At 54.4% G+C, this 16,435-nt stretch overlaps 3 protein-coding genes and 1 non-coding gene across 5 annotated transcripts; 2 read left to right on the top strand and 2 right to left on the bottom strand.

The window, feature by feature from the left end:
• Positions 1 to 2,193: 2,193 nt before the first annotated feature.
• TRNAQ-UUG (transfer RNA glutamine (anticodon UUG)) lies at positions 2,194 to 2,265 on the top strand. Its single transcript has one exon. It is a non-coding gene; the product is annotated as a tRNA-Gln (tRNA).
• Positions 2,266 to 3,745: 1,480 nt separating this feature from the next.
• GNGT2 (G protein subunit gamma transducin 2) lies at positions 3,746 to 5,455 on the bottom strand. The gene is made up of 3 exons (XM_052705065.1): positions 5,349 to 5,455; positions 4,271 to 4,360; positions 3,746 to 4,060 (listed from the first exon to the last, which is right to left on the bottom strand). The coding sequence occupies exons 2-3, from the start codon at positions 4,352 to 4,354 to the stop codon at positions 3,935 to 3,937; spliced, it is 210 nt and encodes a 69-aa protein (XP_052561025.1). The 5' UTR covers positions 4,355 to 4,360; positions 5,349 to 5,455; the 3' UTR covers positions 3,746 to 3,934.
• A 1,190-nt stretch (positions 5,456 to 6,645) lies between these two features.
• ABI3 (ABI family member 3) lies at positions 6,646 to 11,405 on the top strand. The gene is made up of 8 exons (XM_052705052.1): positions 6,646 to 6,917; positions 7,811 to 7,978; positions 8,412 to 8,588; positions 9,142 to 9,221; positions 9,401 to 9,496; positions 9,801 to 9,988; positions 10,100 to 10,228; positions 10,403 to 11,405. Exons 1-8 carry the CDS (start codon positions 6,807 to 6,809, stop codon positions 10,561 to 10,563), a joined length of 1,110 nt encoding a protein of 369 aa, XP_052561012.1. The 5' UTR covers positions 6,646 to 6,806; the 3' UTR covers positions 10,564 to 11,405.
• Positions 11,206 to 14,179, bottom strand: PHOSPHO1 (phosphoethanolamine/phosphocholine phosphatase 1). Of its 2 annotated transcripts, XR_008211508.1 has the most exons (3): positions 14,063 to 14,179; positions 12,282 to 13,322; positions 11,206 to 12,136 (listed from the first exon to the last, which is right to left on the bottom strand). XR_008211508.1 is itself a non-coding variant. In XM_052705056.1 (2 exons), the coding sequence occupies exons 1-2, from the start codon at positions 14,105 to 14,107 to the stop codon at positions 12,561 to 12,563; spliced, it is 807 nt and encodes a 268-aa protein (XP_052561016.1). In that variant the 5' UTR covers positions 14,108 to 14,179; the 3' UTR covers positions 11,206 to 12,560. The 2 variants fall into 2 exon arrangements, 1 of the variants encoding a protein (XP_052561016.1); XM_052705056.1 differs by having other exon boundaries at positions 11,206 to 13,322.
• Positions 14,180 to 16,435: the final 2,256 nt, after the last annotated feature.

The raw sequence follows: 16,435 nt of genomic DNA, 5'->3' as shown, positions 1-16,435 counted from the left end.
CAAATTAAGGCATGGGAGACAGCTGTACAGCAGAACCAAAGCCGTTTTTTTTTTCAGACCCATCATGTAAATGGTCTCTGTAAAGCAGCACAGGCTGTTGTCTGTGGGGATGCAGTGCTTGGGGCAGAGCATCCCATAGGGCCCCATCCTTCCCACGCCCCCCACTGCCACTGGGGTCACCCCAGAAAACAGATGGGATTGTCTGGAATCAGAGTGGAAACGGTGAGAATCACTGGAATGGGTTGAAGTGTTCGTTACCCAGCAGATAATGGTTCGTTTGAAGCACATCTGGATTCAGTGTTGACATCAAACTTTCGTTGACTTTCAGGAGGCAAAATCCGGTCCTCAGACCCAACATGTGCCTTCCCCCTCCCCTGATACTACCTTGTATCCAGCTCTGGGTGGCTGTATCGGAACCTGACGACTTTTGGGGTCACCCTACATAAGGCAAAGCCCCAGAGGAAGCCCTGGAGCTGGGGGTCTGCCTGCTCCACCACGTCAGCCCCGGGGCGCGACCTCCTATATAACCAAGTCATTTTTGTTTATCTACCTCTTAGTGACAATAGATTAAAACTAGGTAGTGGCAACTCCACATGCTGTAGTTTAGGGGAAAAAAAAAAAAAATTACTCTTTTTCCAAAGAAAAATGTTCTTTAAAAATAGAATTTACGGGCTTTCTTTTCACTTTAAAGTGGTCGTTAGTTGTAAAAGCTCCAGACCTCAGCAGTCCAAACCGTTTGGTTGTGACTGATTTTTTTTTTTTTTTTTTTTCTTTTTTAATTTTTAATGCTCAAACTTCCATTACATTTGTTTTGGGTTTTTTTTTTTTTTTTTTTTTTTTTTTTTTTTTTTTTTTTTTTCCCTTTTGAACTTTGATATTTACTTCTGTCAGCAGTAGAACTCCATCAGCTCCCCGGCGTCACGGGGCTGAACCCAATCATGCATGGGTGGGAGATGCTGGGGCCATCATTCAATGGTTTTCCCAATGGCCATGGGTGTGGGTGGCTTAGTGCTGTGGGTTGATGGCACCAAGTTGATGGAATTGGGGTGGTGGTACCAGGTTGGTGACACCAGGTTGATGGAATCAGGTTTGGTGGCACCAAGTTGGTGGAATTGGGGTGATGGGTGGCACCAGGTTGGCTCTGGATTGGTGGAACTGGCTTGGTGGCACCAAGTTGGGCTGATGGCTCCCTGGTGGCACTGGTTTGGTTGGACCAGGTTGGTGGCATCAAGTTGGTGGCGTTGGGCTGGTAGCACTGAGCCGGCAGCACTAAATTGGTGGCACTGGGTTGGTGGCATTGGGTTGGTGCCACTGGGCTGGTGACAGCATGAGCACTGCTCTGAGCAGTTGGTCCTCCAGCCATACAATCTGATCCAACTGAGCCAGCTCTGGGTTCCCAATCACCCCACACCCAGGAGCCATGGGACAGCTGCACCCAAGGGCTCTCACCACACCAATGGCCAAAGCAATGTCTCCCAGCAGCCGCCCCAGTGTGATTTCAGGCTGTTCCTCAATACCGTTGTACTGTACGGGGCCGATGCTGGTGTTCCTCCTCTTGGCTGTTTCTTTCTACCTTTCCCCTCCTCTGCCTGTTCTGCCCCCATCCTTCCCACACTGCGAAGCCGTTGCTTTGGGTGTGGAGTAGCAGGGATGGCGGATGGATGCAGGTTTCATTTCTCTCCCAGCGAGGTTTTGCCACAAACCGCTTTACTCCACTGTTTCATTAAAAAAAAAAAAAAAAAAAATTAAAATAAAAAAAAAAAAAAGGAAAAAAAAATTCCTCTAATGCTGTTCCTGTGCATTTTTTTCATCAATTTGGTGGGGTGGGGGGAACGAAGAAATGGAGCTGCCGGGGGGTGCACGGGCCGATGGCATGCGTGCTCGGGGCCGTCCAGCAGCGGCGGTGGAACCCAAGCCCGTGTCACAATTCAATGGCGTTTGGAGGACGGTGGAATGCCGTTTTCTGGCCGCTGGATGGGGAACGGGGTCACGGCGACGGGCGTCCCGGTTTAAAAGGAAAGCAGCGGGAGCTTCGGGGGAGGCGAATGGGGCTGCTGCCGGCACTGGGCTGTAGGCAGATATGGGGCCGTGCGAGGCGGACTCCATCGAGACCCACGGTAGAATTGGGGTTGGGGCGGACGCCCGCGGCGGCGCGCAAAGCCTGAAGGCGCCGTGGCGCAACGCGTATGCCGTGGTCCCATGGTGTAATGGTTAGCACTCTGGACTTTGAATCCAGCGATCCGAGTTCAAATCTCGGTGGGACCTCCCGTACTTTTTGCCCCCGGCGCGTCGCTGAACCCGCTGGACGGCAGCGGCGGCGCGGTGCTGCGGGGAGCGTTGCGGGGTCGCCCCGCGCTGCGCCACCCCCCCCCACCGGTACCGCGCACCTCCAGGGCTCCATTTTGTGCGGGGGCGCCGGCGCCGCGATGCGCATGCGCGGGAAGAGCGGTGGGGGCGGTGTTAAGGGGGGGGTGGGAGTTAATCCAGGAACTGGCTCCGATTGGGCGCGTTGGACGACACTCATGACTTCCCGCGTTGCTATTGGCTGGTAGCTTCCCCCCCCCCTCTCTGCGGTCGCAGCTATCGCGGGGCTCGTTGATAAGGGCTGAGCTGCGGCTGCGGCTGGTCAGAAAGGGGCGGGCTGGTGGCGGTGCGTGGATGAGAGGGGTTTGGCGCGGGGTTTAGCCGGGGTTAAGCGGGCTGTCTTTGCTTAGCTCAGGGGTCGCGGAGCTCTATGGGACCTCCGCCGGGGTTAGCGGCGGGGACGGACGATGCTGGCCCCGAGGTGATGTTTTTGGCACGGGAACGCGGGTACGAGAGAGACAAGAGACCGCGTATGGAACGGAGTGGATTTATTCAGTATTTCCGCGAGAGGAAGAACAAAACCTTTATTTTCCCTTTTTTATGGGCCCCTGCACCCCATCGACCTCATCTCTGTGCCGCCCCAATCTGCCCCGGTTTTTGTGCCACCTCCAAGCAGAACTGCCGGCTCCGAGTCGATCCTTATCAATGGTGAAACGTTGCGGGACGAGGCTTTGCAGCACCTCTGCCCGCATGGAGGCTGTCCGCTCTTCCCCGGCTGCACAGAGCGGAAGGTGAAGCCAAGGCGGTGCTTCGAGCAGAACCAGACTTGTAAACCTCCGGGCTTTGATCTCTTGTGGTTGCTGGAGGGTTTCCCGAGGAGGACACGGAGGCAGGCTGATGTTTTTGATGGAGGCTTCGCTCGTTCCCGTGCCCCGCTTGGGTTGTTCGGTCCCCATCCCCCAGCCCCCTTCCCCCAGTCCTGTAGACGCACTGCGGGTGGGAGGTGCGATCTGTGAGCGATGGACGGAGTTATGAATGAGGAGATGAAAGCTTCAGACCCCTGGGAGCATCAGAGCGTGTTTGCCTGTGCCAGATGGGGGATTCAGGCACTGATAGGCGATAACGTGAGCGAGGTCCCACCGGGATGCTTCTCTCTAGCGAGTGGGGATGCAGGGCTCAGCTCTAGGCTTTGGAGCCCGCCCTGCTGCTGGGATGCCTGGGGTTGGAGTCCAGGTACAGCCCTACGTGTTTCAGTACAGCCCTACGCCCTCCCTATACCTACAAACCATTCCTAGCCCTACCTGTGCCATTAAAGCCCACTTTGCTGCTGCCTGCTGAAAACACAGAACTTTTGCTTGCTGGAAACCAACCATAAATCAGTGATGGGAGCACACAAACGCACTCTGCTCTGTCTGCTGCACCTCATCTCTGCAATCACAGGGGTAATTTTTTTTTCTTTTTTCTCATAATTTTTCTTTTTTCTGCTGCTACTTGAGATGCAACTACACTTTATTTTGGTACTCCCCAGTGCTGAGGTCAGACTATAGGGAAAGCAGGTTTCTGACAGTCTTGGCTTGAGCATGGGAATGGCTCTGTGCCCAAGCAGGGCGGTGCAGGAGGAGGAAGGATGTCAGCTTATCGTACAGCCGCCCTTCTCCTTAAAGGGGTTCTTGTCCTCAGGGACACCTTTCAGCAGTGGATCCTCTCCTGCCATGGATTCAATGTACTCCTTGAGCTCTTTGCCGGTCTTGGAGACCTGCAAGGAAGGAAGGGAGGAGACGCCTCGTGTGGGTTATGGGAACAAGCAGTCACTGCAGAGCTGCTCTCTTGCTGATCGTCTGCCTACAAATCCATGTGAGCCTCTGGGAGAGGGAACCACGGAGCTGCCCTTGGCTGTGGTGTGCCCCATCAGCATCCTCAGGGTGCCAAGGTTGCTCCCCATTTTGCATTTTGGGGCAATACTCACCATTTGCCTCTCGTTCTTTACCTCCTTCTTCAGCTGATCCAGTTCCATTTTCAGCAGTTCCTTCTCTGTCATATCCTGAGCCATTCTGCCCTGTAACCAACAGAGATGGCGCGTGCTTGAAGTGCAGTAAGGCTTCTCCTAAGGCATTTGCTTTTGCCCTAACACTATTGCAAAAGCTGATAACGTCTCAGCTGAAGCTTTCGGGCACCTTTCAAAGCACAGTGTAACTGCAGTAATCAAATTTTGTTTTGCTTGTTCTCACCCAGACAAATGGAGCAAAAACAGTGGTTTGAAGGCAGCAGCAGAAGATCCAGCCCTTTCTTTGCGTACAGCAGAGGCTGTTTCCCAAGGACAAGAGATGGCTGGTTCAGTGGGGCTGGCTGAGCCCACAGAAAAACCAATTGCACTGCAGGTCTGTTGGGTTTGCAGCATCTTAGGAGAACCCAGATAAGAATGTACCAAACTATATAGCATCTCCTAAACAAAGCAGTGCAGCATAGGTGCAGACGATGCCTTCCCAATGTGAGTTTGTAACTACACCTTTCTGCTTGGGCAGGAGCAGCCCACAGGCACTGTGAGGAACTAAACTATTGTTTTCTCCTCCACTCATTGTGCCACCCTTGCAAGTAAGTGATGGTGTGAATTATGTCCCTTCATTGCTGTTACCTCTGTGGCACAGAGACATTCCATGGTGTGAACTGGAAAAGCTCATCTGTTTTTTACAAAGGTGCACCCAAGGGATATAAAAAAGATTTGGAGAGTTGCCTTGTGCTGCTCCCATATTAAAACTTAGCTTGAAAGCCTGACCACAACCTCTTAAATCATAAAGAGGAATGTGATTAAAGCAGCGGTTTGTCTTGTCCCTGCTTTGGAAGGCATCAAACTTCTGTTCCCCAGACCCCACTGGTTTTGTGTGGCTGTTTTCATGGCATGCATAGCCAGTACTCCTCTCCCCATCAGTGCTTATGGGGCACAATGAGTCCCGAGGAGATAAAAGCTGCAGCTTTTATCAACCCGTGGAGGTGGTGATAGCACCTGCAATGCCTCTGTGCATTGGGAAAGAAGCAAAGTCACTTACCTGTGTGGATGAGGGGCTCCCCCTCTCAGTGCTGGAGGTATTCAGAAACCCATCGAGCTGCTGTCCTCTGTGTCTGCACTGTTCTGTTTGAAGACTCCTTCAGATCTCCCAGCCAGGAGCAGGGAGCAGATGTCTTTGGTCCCTAAGCTGATAATAGACTCAGAAGAATAAGCTGGTCAGGTGTTGGGCATTAGCCTCAAAGCTCTGGGTAATCAGTGGTGGGGCCATAGGGGAGGGCTGGGAGAGGGCGAAGATGGGGGAGGAAGGGCAAGGGTGGAGATGTACTTGTGGGGCACTCGACAGCCCCTGAGCTTCCAGTGTGTGTGTTTGAGCCTGTGCAGGGCTGGAACCCAGCTAGGGGAGCAAAGGGAGCATCCGCTATGGGAGCTGGAACAGGTTCCACCATAGGAGGGAATGGAGAGGATGAGAGCTTGGGTAAGGGGACTGTGGGGGTCCAGGAAGCATTTGGGGTGGCTCTTGGCCATTGAGGGTGTGAGAAGCAGAGCTGGTTCATCATTTCTCTCATCCTCACACTGCTGTGGGCTCACGATGGGCATTTGGCTCTTGCTTGGCCCATGCGCAACACTGAAGCTGAGGACAGAGTTCAGGAGGCCCCGAGGGAGCGCAAAGAGGAGGAGGTGGAGGGGGATTCCCAGCACAAAGGACCCTCCCAGTGCTGGGAAGTGAGAGTTTCCTGCCCTTGGCCCTGGCCTCTGGCACTGTGCTGTGGGGATGGGAAAGGCCATCAGCAAAGCACCAAGGAGGGTTGTGCTGTCCCGGCACACAGAAGCAAGCAGAAACTGATGGCTGCACCTGAACTGGGCGAGGTGGGGGCATGGGGCCGTCTGGGGAACCTGAGCTGGCAATGGAAGCACCATCCTGAGGCTAGATGTCCTCTTGCCAGTCCCATAAAGGCAAGGGGAAGGGAATTCCCCCCACTGAGTGCAACAGAGCCAAGCCTGGCCCCGTGCCTAATGGACTCTGTCAGAGGATGGAGGTGCAAGCACCAAAATGCCCAGAAGTGGCCAAATTTGGGCCGATAGAAGCCAAAATGCAGCATTGTCCTGGAAATGCCACTCTGCCCAGGGCTGTGCTGCCTTCAACCTCATGAAGGCCCCCTTGATGGGGGCGTTTGAATTTGGGGGTGGGGAGGGGGGGGGGGGAGGGGTAAGTATGAATGTGAAGGGCAGGTTTGGTGGGGACTGGGCTTGCAGCACCTCAACAGCTTTCAGGTTCTACCCCTCCATGCCCCCAAGCCTCCACCGCTATGGCAGACAAGATGGCGGCCCTCAGCCTGCCAAGCCCACTCCTCATGGGGCTGTGGGCCGGCAGAGCTGGCGGAGCTGGGAGAGGTGACAACCCACAGGGCATCCGCACAGCAGTGCGTCAGCATCGCCGCGAGCTTCAAAACGCGGCGCCTGAGAGGCTGGGGAGGAAGTGGGCTCCAGTCCCAGCACCATGGCGGAGCCGCTGCAGCCCTGCGATGTCCCCACGGCACGGCAGGGCCTGCGTGACAACCACAGCAACCTGCAGCGTGTGGCTGAGTACTGCGAGAGCAACTACCTGCAGGTGGGGTGTGGGGCTGGGGGGTCTCTGGGTGGGGGGGGGATCTGTGGTGGTGGTGGGGAGGATGGTGTGAGGGCGAAGGCTTTGCTGTTCCCGTTCATTTCCTGCCCAGCACTGAGTGCTCTCAGCGCTGCTTTTGTGCCTCAGTTTCCCCTCTGCTCATCCGTCAGGGTTATGGGATATGGGGGGGGTCTTCCAGGTGTTTTGGTGCTGGATGGGAGCGGGGATGGCAGCTCGGGGTTTGGGAGGTGCTGCGCAATGCTCTCTCCCTCCCAGCACACGGTGGGCACTGGGCTCTGTGCTGCCTTCCTCCCCGCTGTCCTTGTGACCTGCTGAGGGAATGCAAAAGGGTTGGTTTGGCCCCATTGGCTGGGGACAGTGCTGTGACTGGGGGTCTCCTGGGTGCTTTAAGGATCCTACCTTGTTGGCCTCACTTCCCCATGGCCGACCCGAGGGGGCGGGTGCCCCCCCAACCATCTGGGGCTGTAACCTTAGCATTCTCTGTCCCATAGCCAGACATTGCTGCTGCCTCAGTTAAGCATCCTCTAGGGCTGGGTTGTTTTCTTGTTGCTGCAGCTTCTGGCCGGTTCACAGCCCCCAGCTGTATCTCTGAAGGGGAAGCATGCAAAACAATTCAGAGAACTGAGACTGCTTCCCCAGCTGTTGGCAACAGGGCTGGGACAGACCCTCCTGACCCCCCTCTGTGCTTGTCCCACCGCACCCTGGTGGTGCTGAGCACCGCTGAGTCCCACCGCCTGAGCTGGAGGAACTGTGATGCATTTGGAAAGCAGAAGGAAGCCCCTTTGCTCCCTTGTGACCCGAGTGTGGGAATGGCAGCAGCAGCATTGTGTGCTGTCAGCCTTCCCAGCTCATCACGGCTGTGTTTCACCCTCCAGGCGAGCGACAAGCGGAAGGCTTTGGAGGAGACGATGGCGTTCAGCACGCAGTCCTTGGCCAGCGTGGCCTACCAGGTCAGCAGGCTGGCCACCACCTTCCTGCAGCTGCTGGACCTGCAGGCAGCCGAGCTGCAAAAGCTGGAGGCCAACGTCAGCTGTGTAGCCCAGGTGGGTCCGACCTCAGCAACTGCCTGGTTATGGGTCTGTGCTGCTGTGGGGTTTGGGCCCTGAGGAAGGGTTGGCCTCAAAAAAAGGGGAGCAGCTTATATAGGGACTGGAGACCATCCTTCCCTGTGGTTTTAATGGCCTGTTAGCCCTTGCAACACCTTGGTCACCCAACGTGCTAAAGAAAAGTCCACCGAGGGGTGAGAAACTGTTCTTGAGGGGTTGTCTTGGTCTGAGTGTTTGGAGACCATGGCAGCCTCTGGGGAAACCCCCAAGGAGCCGCCCTGCAGCAGTCACAAGGGCTCAGATGCTGTAATCCCCCCTCAGTGGATACTGGCCTTGTCCCCTTGGAGAACTGGGGATGTTGACACAGAGCCCTGCAGCCACTCATCCTTCCTGACACCTGAAGGCTTCCTAAAGCCTTTCATCTTTACAGAGTGTTGACATGCACAAGGAGAAAGTGTCTCGCCGGGAGATTGGCTCTCTGACTGTCAGCAAGAGGTTCCCATCCCACCAGAAGATCACATCCCCCCCCAACCCACCGTCCCTGGAGCCCTACTACAGGAAACCCCTCAACTTCAGCATCCTGGATGACGTTGGCCATGGCATAAAGGTCAGTCTGGAGGGTGTCCCGTGGGAAGGTGGGGGCTCAGGTGGACTTTCTGTGATCACAAACCCCTCCTGGAAGGAGAATCGGGGTCTTTCCATACTTCGCCCAGCCCACTCCACGAATTGTCCCAGCAGGGCTCATCCTGGGGCAGGAGGGGAATGGAACACTGTTAGTGCCACAAAGGCACACAGTCCCAGAGCTGCTCAGCCAAGGTTGGGGCTGAGCTGCTGTTCTACCCCAGTGCTGTTTCAGCACTGAAACTGCCCCTGTAAGCTGCCTCTCACCGGAAGGCTCCTGTGGGTTTTCAGCAGCATCAGAGCCACGTGCACAGTGTGAAACCACCATAGAGTTGGAGGGGAAGTGGTGGTGCTGGGCTGCAGTTCCCACGGTGGCAATGCCACACAGCAGACGTCTGCTCCTATCAGCTGGGGCAGCTTCCAACAGCCCCCATCTTTTTGAGAAGGGTTCAGCAAAGGCCTTGGGGGCACTTGAGGGGCATGGTAGGCATGGGGTGCAATGAGCTTGTCCATATGTCTGTGTTTTCTCCTGCCTGCAGGACCACAGCACCCAGCTGTCCCGCACAGGCACACTGTCTCGGAAAGGGATCAAGAGTCAACAGTCTGCAGGCACCATGGGGTGAGGCTTCTGGGGTGGTGTGCAGTAGGAAATCTTTCTGCCTTGGGTGTCGCTGAGCAGGTGACAACGGCAGGGACAGAGCCATAGGGGCACTGCCTAATGCAGCTGCCCTCAGTGTCCTGTCCCTGTCCTGATGCCACCACCTGGCAGCGTGGGCTCAGTGCCTTCTCTGTTGGCAGGAGGAGCACTCGTGTCCCTGAGCCCATCCAGCCTCCTGTGATTCCTGAGGGAAAGCTCTCTGCAGCTTCATCAGCCTCCTCACTGACATCAGTCAGGTACCAGCCTGGGCCTGGGGGGGGATCTGGAATGCCCAGGGAGGAGGATTAGTGGGTCTGGGGCAGCTGTGGTTACCCTACTGCATCTGTTTGCAGAGAGGTTTTGATAAGCAATATGGTTCTGGGGAGCAGGAAATTCACTGTATATCTCTAAAGCAAAAAAACTTGACATAGACGGTTCCCAAGGGGGAAGCTAAGGCACAGAATGGGGAAATGGCTTTGCACGCAGATGTTGGGGTGTTTTGCCCATGGTGACATCGTCGTCCCTCCCACACACATCTTTTCCCTGACTCTGAATCCTCAGCTCGAGTGGAGGAGCCCCTGGGGAAGGCATCCCAGCACCACCCCCACCTCCACCCCTACCGGGTCCACCACCCACCCCGGCTGCAGCCACCATCCCACCACCCCCACCACCCCCACCTCTCCCTGGGGATCTGCTCCCACCACCACCAGGGGACCTGGCTGTGCCCCCACCGGACTTCAGCCTTCCAGGTGAGTGCTGCAGTGTCTGGGGATGCCGGGGTGCTCATTTCAAACACAAATGCTGTGCGTGGTCTCTGTTCCACGTGGAGCCCCTTGGCCTTCACTGAATTTGTTTTACAGTCTCCGATGACCTCGAGCCACCACTGCCACCACCACCAGTGTTGCCCAACTTTGAGGATTTCACCCCACCACCACCACCACCAGCTGCAGAGGAGCCCCTCTGTGCCCCACAGAGCTACCTGGACAAAGGTACAGCAGCTCCAAGGGTCAGATCTGCTGAGATCCACCAGATTCTTTGGCCCTGACTGTGGTCACAGCACTGAGGATGTGACTGCCCCACTACAGGGCAGTGCAGCCCTTTCCTCCTGCCCATCTCAGCTGTCCTCACTCTGCTCCATGGCCTCTCTCCCCTTCTTTGCACAGTGCTGACCCTCTACCCGTACACACGGCAGAAGGACAACGAGCTCTCCTTCGAGCCTGGGGCCCTCATCTACGTCACACGGAGGTACTCTGATGGATGGTGTGAAGGCATCCTGGGCGAGGAGGCAGGTTTCTTCCCTGGCAATTACGTGGAGCCCTTCTGAGCACCAGGAGCTCCCCGACCCCTCATTGCCCACCCAGCTCAGCCGTGTGCAGGAGGCGAGGGCTCCACTTTGCCTTTGGCTTTTGGCTTTGCACAGCTCAGCCCTTTTGCTGCAGCCACGCCACGGCCCCATGCCACATGCTGCTGCCTGCGCCCCACACATCCCCCTGCCTGCTCCTCACACCTCTGCCACCCTTTATCTTTTTTTTTAATGACACCAGCAATCGCTGTTTCGGAGATGCTGTGAAGGTTTAGCACTGAGGCAACTCCCCTGTCCCTCAAACTGCTGGAACTGGGAGAGCAGCAAGCTCTGAAATCCCATGGGCTGGCCCTGATGCTGCTCCTGAACCCATAGAACTGATGGTAGAGCAGGACCAAAGCTCAGAAATGACAAACAAGCATGAGGAGGAGAGCAATAACCACAGAGGATCTGCTCCCTATCTGCAGCTGCTTGAGATGGGGAGAGAGGAGGCTGAGCCAGGTCTAAATCCTGCACCAAAGGGGCTGCTGTAGGATCAGGCCCAACCTGCAGAGCATTGCTTATAATCCAACCCCACTCTGCTGCTCCCCTGGTCAGTTCCCAAGGCTGCCTGCCTCCTCCTGCAGCCTGAGGAAGGGAAACACCATGTGCGTGCACCTCAGAGCCATTTCACACTCAGGTTTATGTTCTGGATACAAAGAACTTGTGTATCTGTAATATATAGATATATATCTATATACATATATATGTATTTTTTTTTTAATTCCATGGCTTTAAGTTCCACACAGTTGAACAGTGTCCAGACGAGGAAGAACGAAGAAAAGGGGGAAAAAATGAAATAAAGGAGGATCATCTCAGGGCTACTTTGGTTATTTCCTTACCTCTCTGATTTGTTGCCAGGATTTCTATGCTTTGGAGTAGTTACAAGCCACTCTCGGGGGTCATTTAAGGCTGTGGATAAATCCAGGAAAAGCCAACACCAGAGAGCAAAATACTGCAAGCTCCCTTTTACAGAGTGCAATTAGAATGGGCAATTAACACTGTGGTGGTGTAAGAGGGTTTGGCCTCTGGGGGAGCTGATACCAGAAGTGCTAAAGCACCTTTCTCTCCAGCTGGGAGGATTTCAGCACCTCTGGACCAAGGCAGGAGGTTGCAGGGCAGTCAACACGACCCAGCAAAGACATGGAGATGAGCTGTCTGCACTGGGGGGCTGCTGCCCCAGGAGGAGAAGTGATGGGGAGGAAGAGAAAGGTGAAGTCAGGTCCTTCTCCTCAAGCAGGATGTGGCCGTTCTGCCTCCCCCCCAGAAAAATGGGGTGAGGGCAATGGGAACTGAAGGAGGGTTGCTTTTTATTTTTGCATGGTACCAACCTTCCAAAAGGTTTCCTTGATTTCTCATGATTTTTCTCTTCAGAAAATGAAGTCTGAAGGGACAATAAACTCCTGTGCGAGGCTCATCTGCTGAGCAAGGAGTGGGATGCATGGTGAGCCGGGGAGCCTGGGCAGCACAAACTGCTCAGACCAAATTTCTCGTGGCTTCCTGGCGAGGCAAAGAGCCCTTGGAGCACTGGGTTCAAGGCAACAGCATGAGGCTCCTGCATGGAGAGTGGAGATGGGCAGGAGGTGAGAGGGGTGAAGTCAAGAGGAATCACGTGCAGGGCTCAGCCTGCAGGAGAGCTGACTTGTGGATGGTAAAGAACTGCTTTTGTGAAGTCAAAAAGGGAAAAAACCAAACCATACCATTAGTGTTGCCAACCACCAACAGCAGAGAAGCCGTCTAAGCTGCATAGAGAAGACTTCATCTCAATGTGGCAGAGGGAAGAGGAAAGGACGTAGGGGGAGAGAAAGTGCTTCAATCACTGGGGAGATAGGAGCTCGGAGAGGAAGGCAGGAAAGCAGTCCAGGAATCAAAGTCCAAGTGAGCAGTGCCAAATAAACACGGGGTGCAGGACGTGACCTTCCAGCCTTCTCCCTTCCCAGCTGTTTGTCGTAAACAAACCTCTTTGGAGCCATCCATCCTCAGCACTTCTTCTTGAGGAGCTCCTGCAGATAGCGGGCAACCTCGGTAGCTGACTCCCAGGGAACAACAGTGGCCTGGAAAGCTCCAGGCTGCTTCTTCTCCATCTCCTGGGTCATCTGGTGCATGGGGTAGCCCTTCCGGGGGAAAGCAACGTCAGCTGAAGTCAAAGTCACCGAAGGGCAGAAGTCATTGGCACCATCCCCAACGTAAAACACCCTCTCAAACTCCACCTCTTCCTGCGCTCTCTCGGCCAGGTACTCCGTCAGGATTTTGCGTTTGCACATATTGGCTGGGCAGTCAAGGCACTTGTGGCTGTGGTAGGGCCCCAAGGTGAAGTAACCCCTCTTGTCAAAGCTGGACGGGTTGCTGAAGATTTTACGGAAGAGGGAATAAAAACCGGCTGCCCTCAGTTTGCACTCGATGCCAAACATGTTGGCGTCGGAGATGAGGATGATCTCAAAGAGCTCGTGGTTCTTGGAGAGGAACTGGAAGAGGTCAGGCATGCCTGGAGACAGGGGAATGTTCTCATAGACGGCCTTGAAGTCCCCCATCTTGACGCCCTGGTCCCCCATGTAGGCCAGGACACGCTGCATGTACTCATTGTAGAAGCCCTCGCGGAAGCTCTGTCGGATGTGCTCAGGCAGCGCCTGCCCCGGTGCTGCACGCACGATGGAGTCGTCGCTGTTCTCATTGATGATGGTCTCATCGAAATCAAAGACCAGGAGGTACTTGGGAGGCCGGGAGTTGGCCATGCCAACACCCTGCGGGGGGAAGAAGAGCGCCCATAGTGAGCCGAGCGTTTGGCTTTGGAGCCAGAGGCAACAAACACAGGACAAGAGGCTGCCAGCGCTGCACAGCGGCATTTCTCTGCCAAATTATCCCTGCCCTCGTTTTGCCATGTAGCTCATTAACCCAGCTGGGGACCTTGGGGGTAATCCCCTGCTGACATACCTCAGCCCTGACCCTGGAGTGTTTATCCTTCCTATAAAGAGATCACTTTGCCACTGCTAATCCCTGTTCTGCAGACAAGGTGGTCAGTGTGCCAAGGACTGACACACGTCCTCCCAAGGGACATGGGGACATTGCTGGCGTGGTTCCATGGGCTGGGGAAGGGGTGAGGCAGTTTGCTCCCCATCCCACTCACATCACACTTGTGTGAAAGGATTTGAGTACCTGCAAACAAACCCCTCTTGCTGCCATTCCCGTGAGGATGAGTCTGGCTTTTCCTTGGAAAAGATTTTGCAGGTTAAATTTTTGCTGTCACCTGGATATGGTTTCCCTTTGGGTTGGGCTCAGAGCTGCGGTCCACCCTTCTCTCCAAAGTAAAACCACATTGCTGACAACACACAGAGCTGGACAGCCTCAGCCCAGGCCCAGTGCCAAACCCAGCAGCCCCCGCTCACCGCCTGCCACCAATCAGACACGCAGGACAGGGACCTCACTTCTGCTCCCTGACCCTGAGAAGAGACAGAGAGGTGAAAACACTGAGAATCACACTGACCTTAAACAGGCATGGCAGCCCAACACCCTCACAGCACCTTTTCATTTTGAGAGCATCACTCTTCAAGCACCACTTTGCTGAAGGTCTCTTTCAGGGCTCTCTGTGTTGGGATCCTCCCTGCAAACCATAAGGGTGATGCTGGTTAATGGATGTGATGTGCACAGACGTGCAGCACGCTGTGTGCCCGTGTCCTGCACTGAACTCCCAAGCTCATGACCTTTTGTATCAGGAGCTGAAGAATTAAATGACTCTGTAGGGAGCAGCGTGAGTGGGCAGGGACCACTTAATGCTCCTGATCCCTCTTAGCTCTCCCAAGCACTCAGGCTGTGCCACACATGAAAAGACCCAACCCAGCAACAACATCCCGTTCCAAAAATCGTCCTGATTTTCTTCCAGTCTAATTAGTTTGGGTTGCTTTTTTTAAATGGAGCAATTATCTTGGAAGGCAAAGAAGGGCGCAGGCAGCTCTGGTTGAGTCGTGCCAGCCTGCTGCCCGCAGTGCAGGCACAGCCCTGGATCTGCAATCCTGCCAACCTCTTGCAGCGTGTGGGGAGAAAAACAGAGCGACAGAAAACCTCAGAATGTCAAAACTCAGAGTTCAGCCTGGTGGGAGACCTGGGCAGGAGGAATAACACAATGGGACGTGGGCAATTTAATGGTTTGCTGGCTGAATCGAGGAGGATTTCAATGATTTTCTTTTTTTTATGTCAGCGTCATTTTATGAAGAGGTTTTTTTTTTTTTGGTCTGTAGGGGATTTGTTTGGGAATTGAGTTGTTTTAAGGCCAGCACCGGGTTATTTTGGCCACAACAAATCACAGAAAGGCTTAGGCTGGAAAGGAACTTGAAGATTATCCAGTTGCTCTGCCATAATCTGGTTCTCCCACAACCTCAGGTTGTCCAAACCAACTTTCTGTTTGTAAGCACCCACCAAAAGATGGTGCTTATTCACAGGAATCATTTAAAACCAAATCAAGCCACAGCCAGTCTGGGGCTGAAATTCACCACCATGATCTTCAGGTTCGAGTCAAAACAAACAGAATAAACAGCACGGAAGATTAATTGTGACTTTTTTCTTTATATTCTACATTGGTGCCAAAATCATTTTGGTCTGAGCTTTAAGGACGCATTACAGCAGCAAAGAGCCTTGGAACAGAGCTGCATGAAGCCCCACGGATGACAGCTTACAGGCAGCTCTAAAAGCTGAAGTCCTGGAGTTACGTTGTGCACAAAGACCAAGGATTTCCTCAGGGATGGATGCTTTCTTTCTCCATCTAAAGAGAAGCACTGCACCCCTTTGCTCTGCGAGCAGCAAACCGCGGCACCGCTCCCACCAGTGCTATTTATACGTGGAGATGACTCACCGGGCAGCTGCTTCCTGGGAGAGTGTCCTTCCACCTTCTGCAAAAAGAAAGGAGTCCTTCCGAAATAAAATTAAAGCAGCCGTGCTTCCTAACATTATTCAAAGTCTGAAGGTTGGAACTGGAAAACGAAACAGACGTTGGTTCGTTAACAGCACCGAAAGCGAAGGGTTAAAGAAACTCAATTTCGAGACGAGGGTGAAAATGTCCCCGATAAAAGCAGGGAGCTGTTGGTGTCACACGCAGATGAATCTCTCCGGGTCATTTATCCCCCAAATCTCGATGTTTTCTATCCCTCCCATCCCCCTCAAGCATCCTCCCGCCCCCCACAGGAACCCAACGACATTTGCCACCCTCGTTATCTCCGCGGAGCGGTCACCGCTGTGTGTCCCAGGGGAACTCTGCCCGGCTGTGGGATTTACAGCTTAATCCCATGATTTCGGGTTCAGCCCAGGACACGGCGCCGGCTGAGAGCAGCGCAGTGCTGCACCCACCCAGCCAGCACTGCTGCAGGACCTGTTGGCACACTGAGGGGCACTGGGACATCTCCCACCTGCCCAAGCACACTTCCATCGCCCTGCTTACCCCCACACCTCCGGTTTTGATGATTTGAAGCTTAGCTGATGTTTCTGGAACAGACAATATATCCCTTTTTTAAGCCCCAAACCCAACCGCTAACCTTCGCCGAATTTGTTTGCTCAGCCCGTAAACCCGTACTAAAGGAAAAGCAGAAAACAAAGTGCTGCTGCCCCAAAAGCAAAGGAGAGGAAAGCACCCTCCGTTGGTAGATGATCCATTGGGGACCGCCCATGGGGACGGTTCATTTTATACATTTGTTTTTTCCCCCTGTCCGACAGTAAGAGGACGACGCAGTTCAAAGCGCCGTCACCAAAGCACTGCTCTCTCTGCAAAAAAACCAAACCAAACCAAACCAACAAGCAGCAAACCCGAAGCAGGCTGTTTTAGCCCCAAAATGCTACACCTGCGAGGCGGTGGACGGCAGACAGCCGGTTC

Source organism: Tympanuchus pallidicinctus, unplaced genomic scaffold, assembly GCF_026119805.1.
Source record: "Tympanuchus pallidicinctus isolate F22 unplaced genomic scaffold, pur_lepc_1.0 scaffold51, whole genome shotgun sequence".
Lineage (NCBI taxonomy): Eukaryota > Metazoa > Chordata > Aves > Galliformes > Phasianidae > Tympanuchus > Tympanuchus pallidicinctus.
The sequence above is the reverse complement of the archived record's forward strand: the minus strand, read 5'-3'. Positions and strand labels throughout refer to the sequence as shown.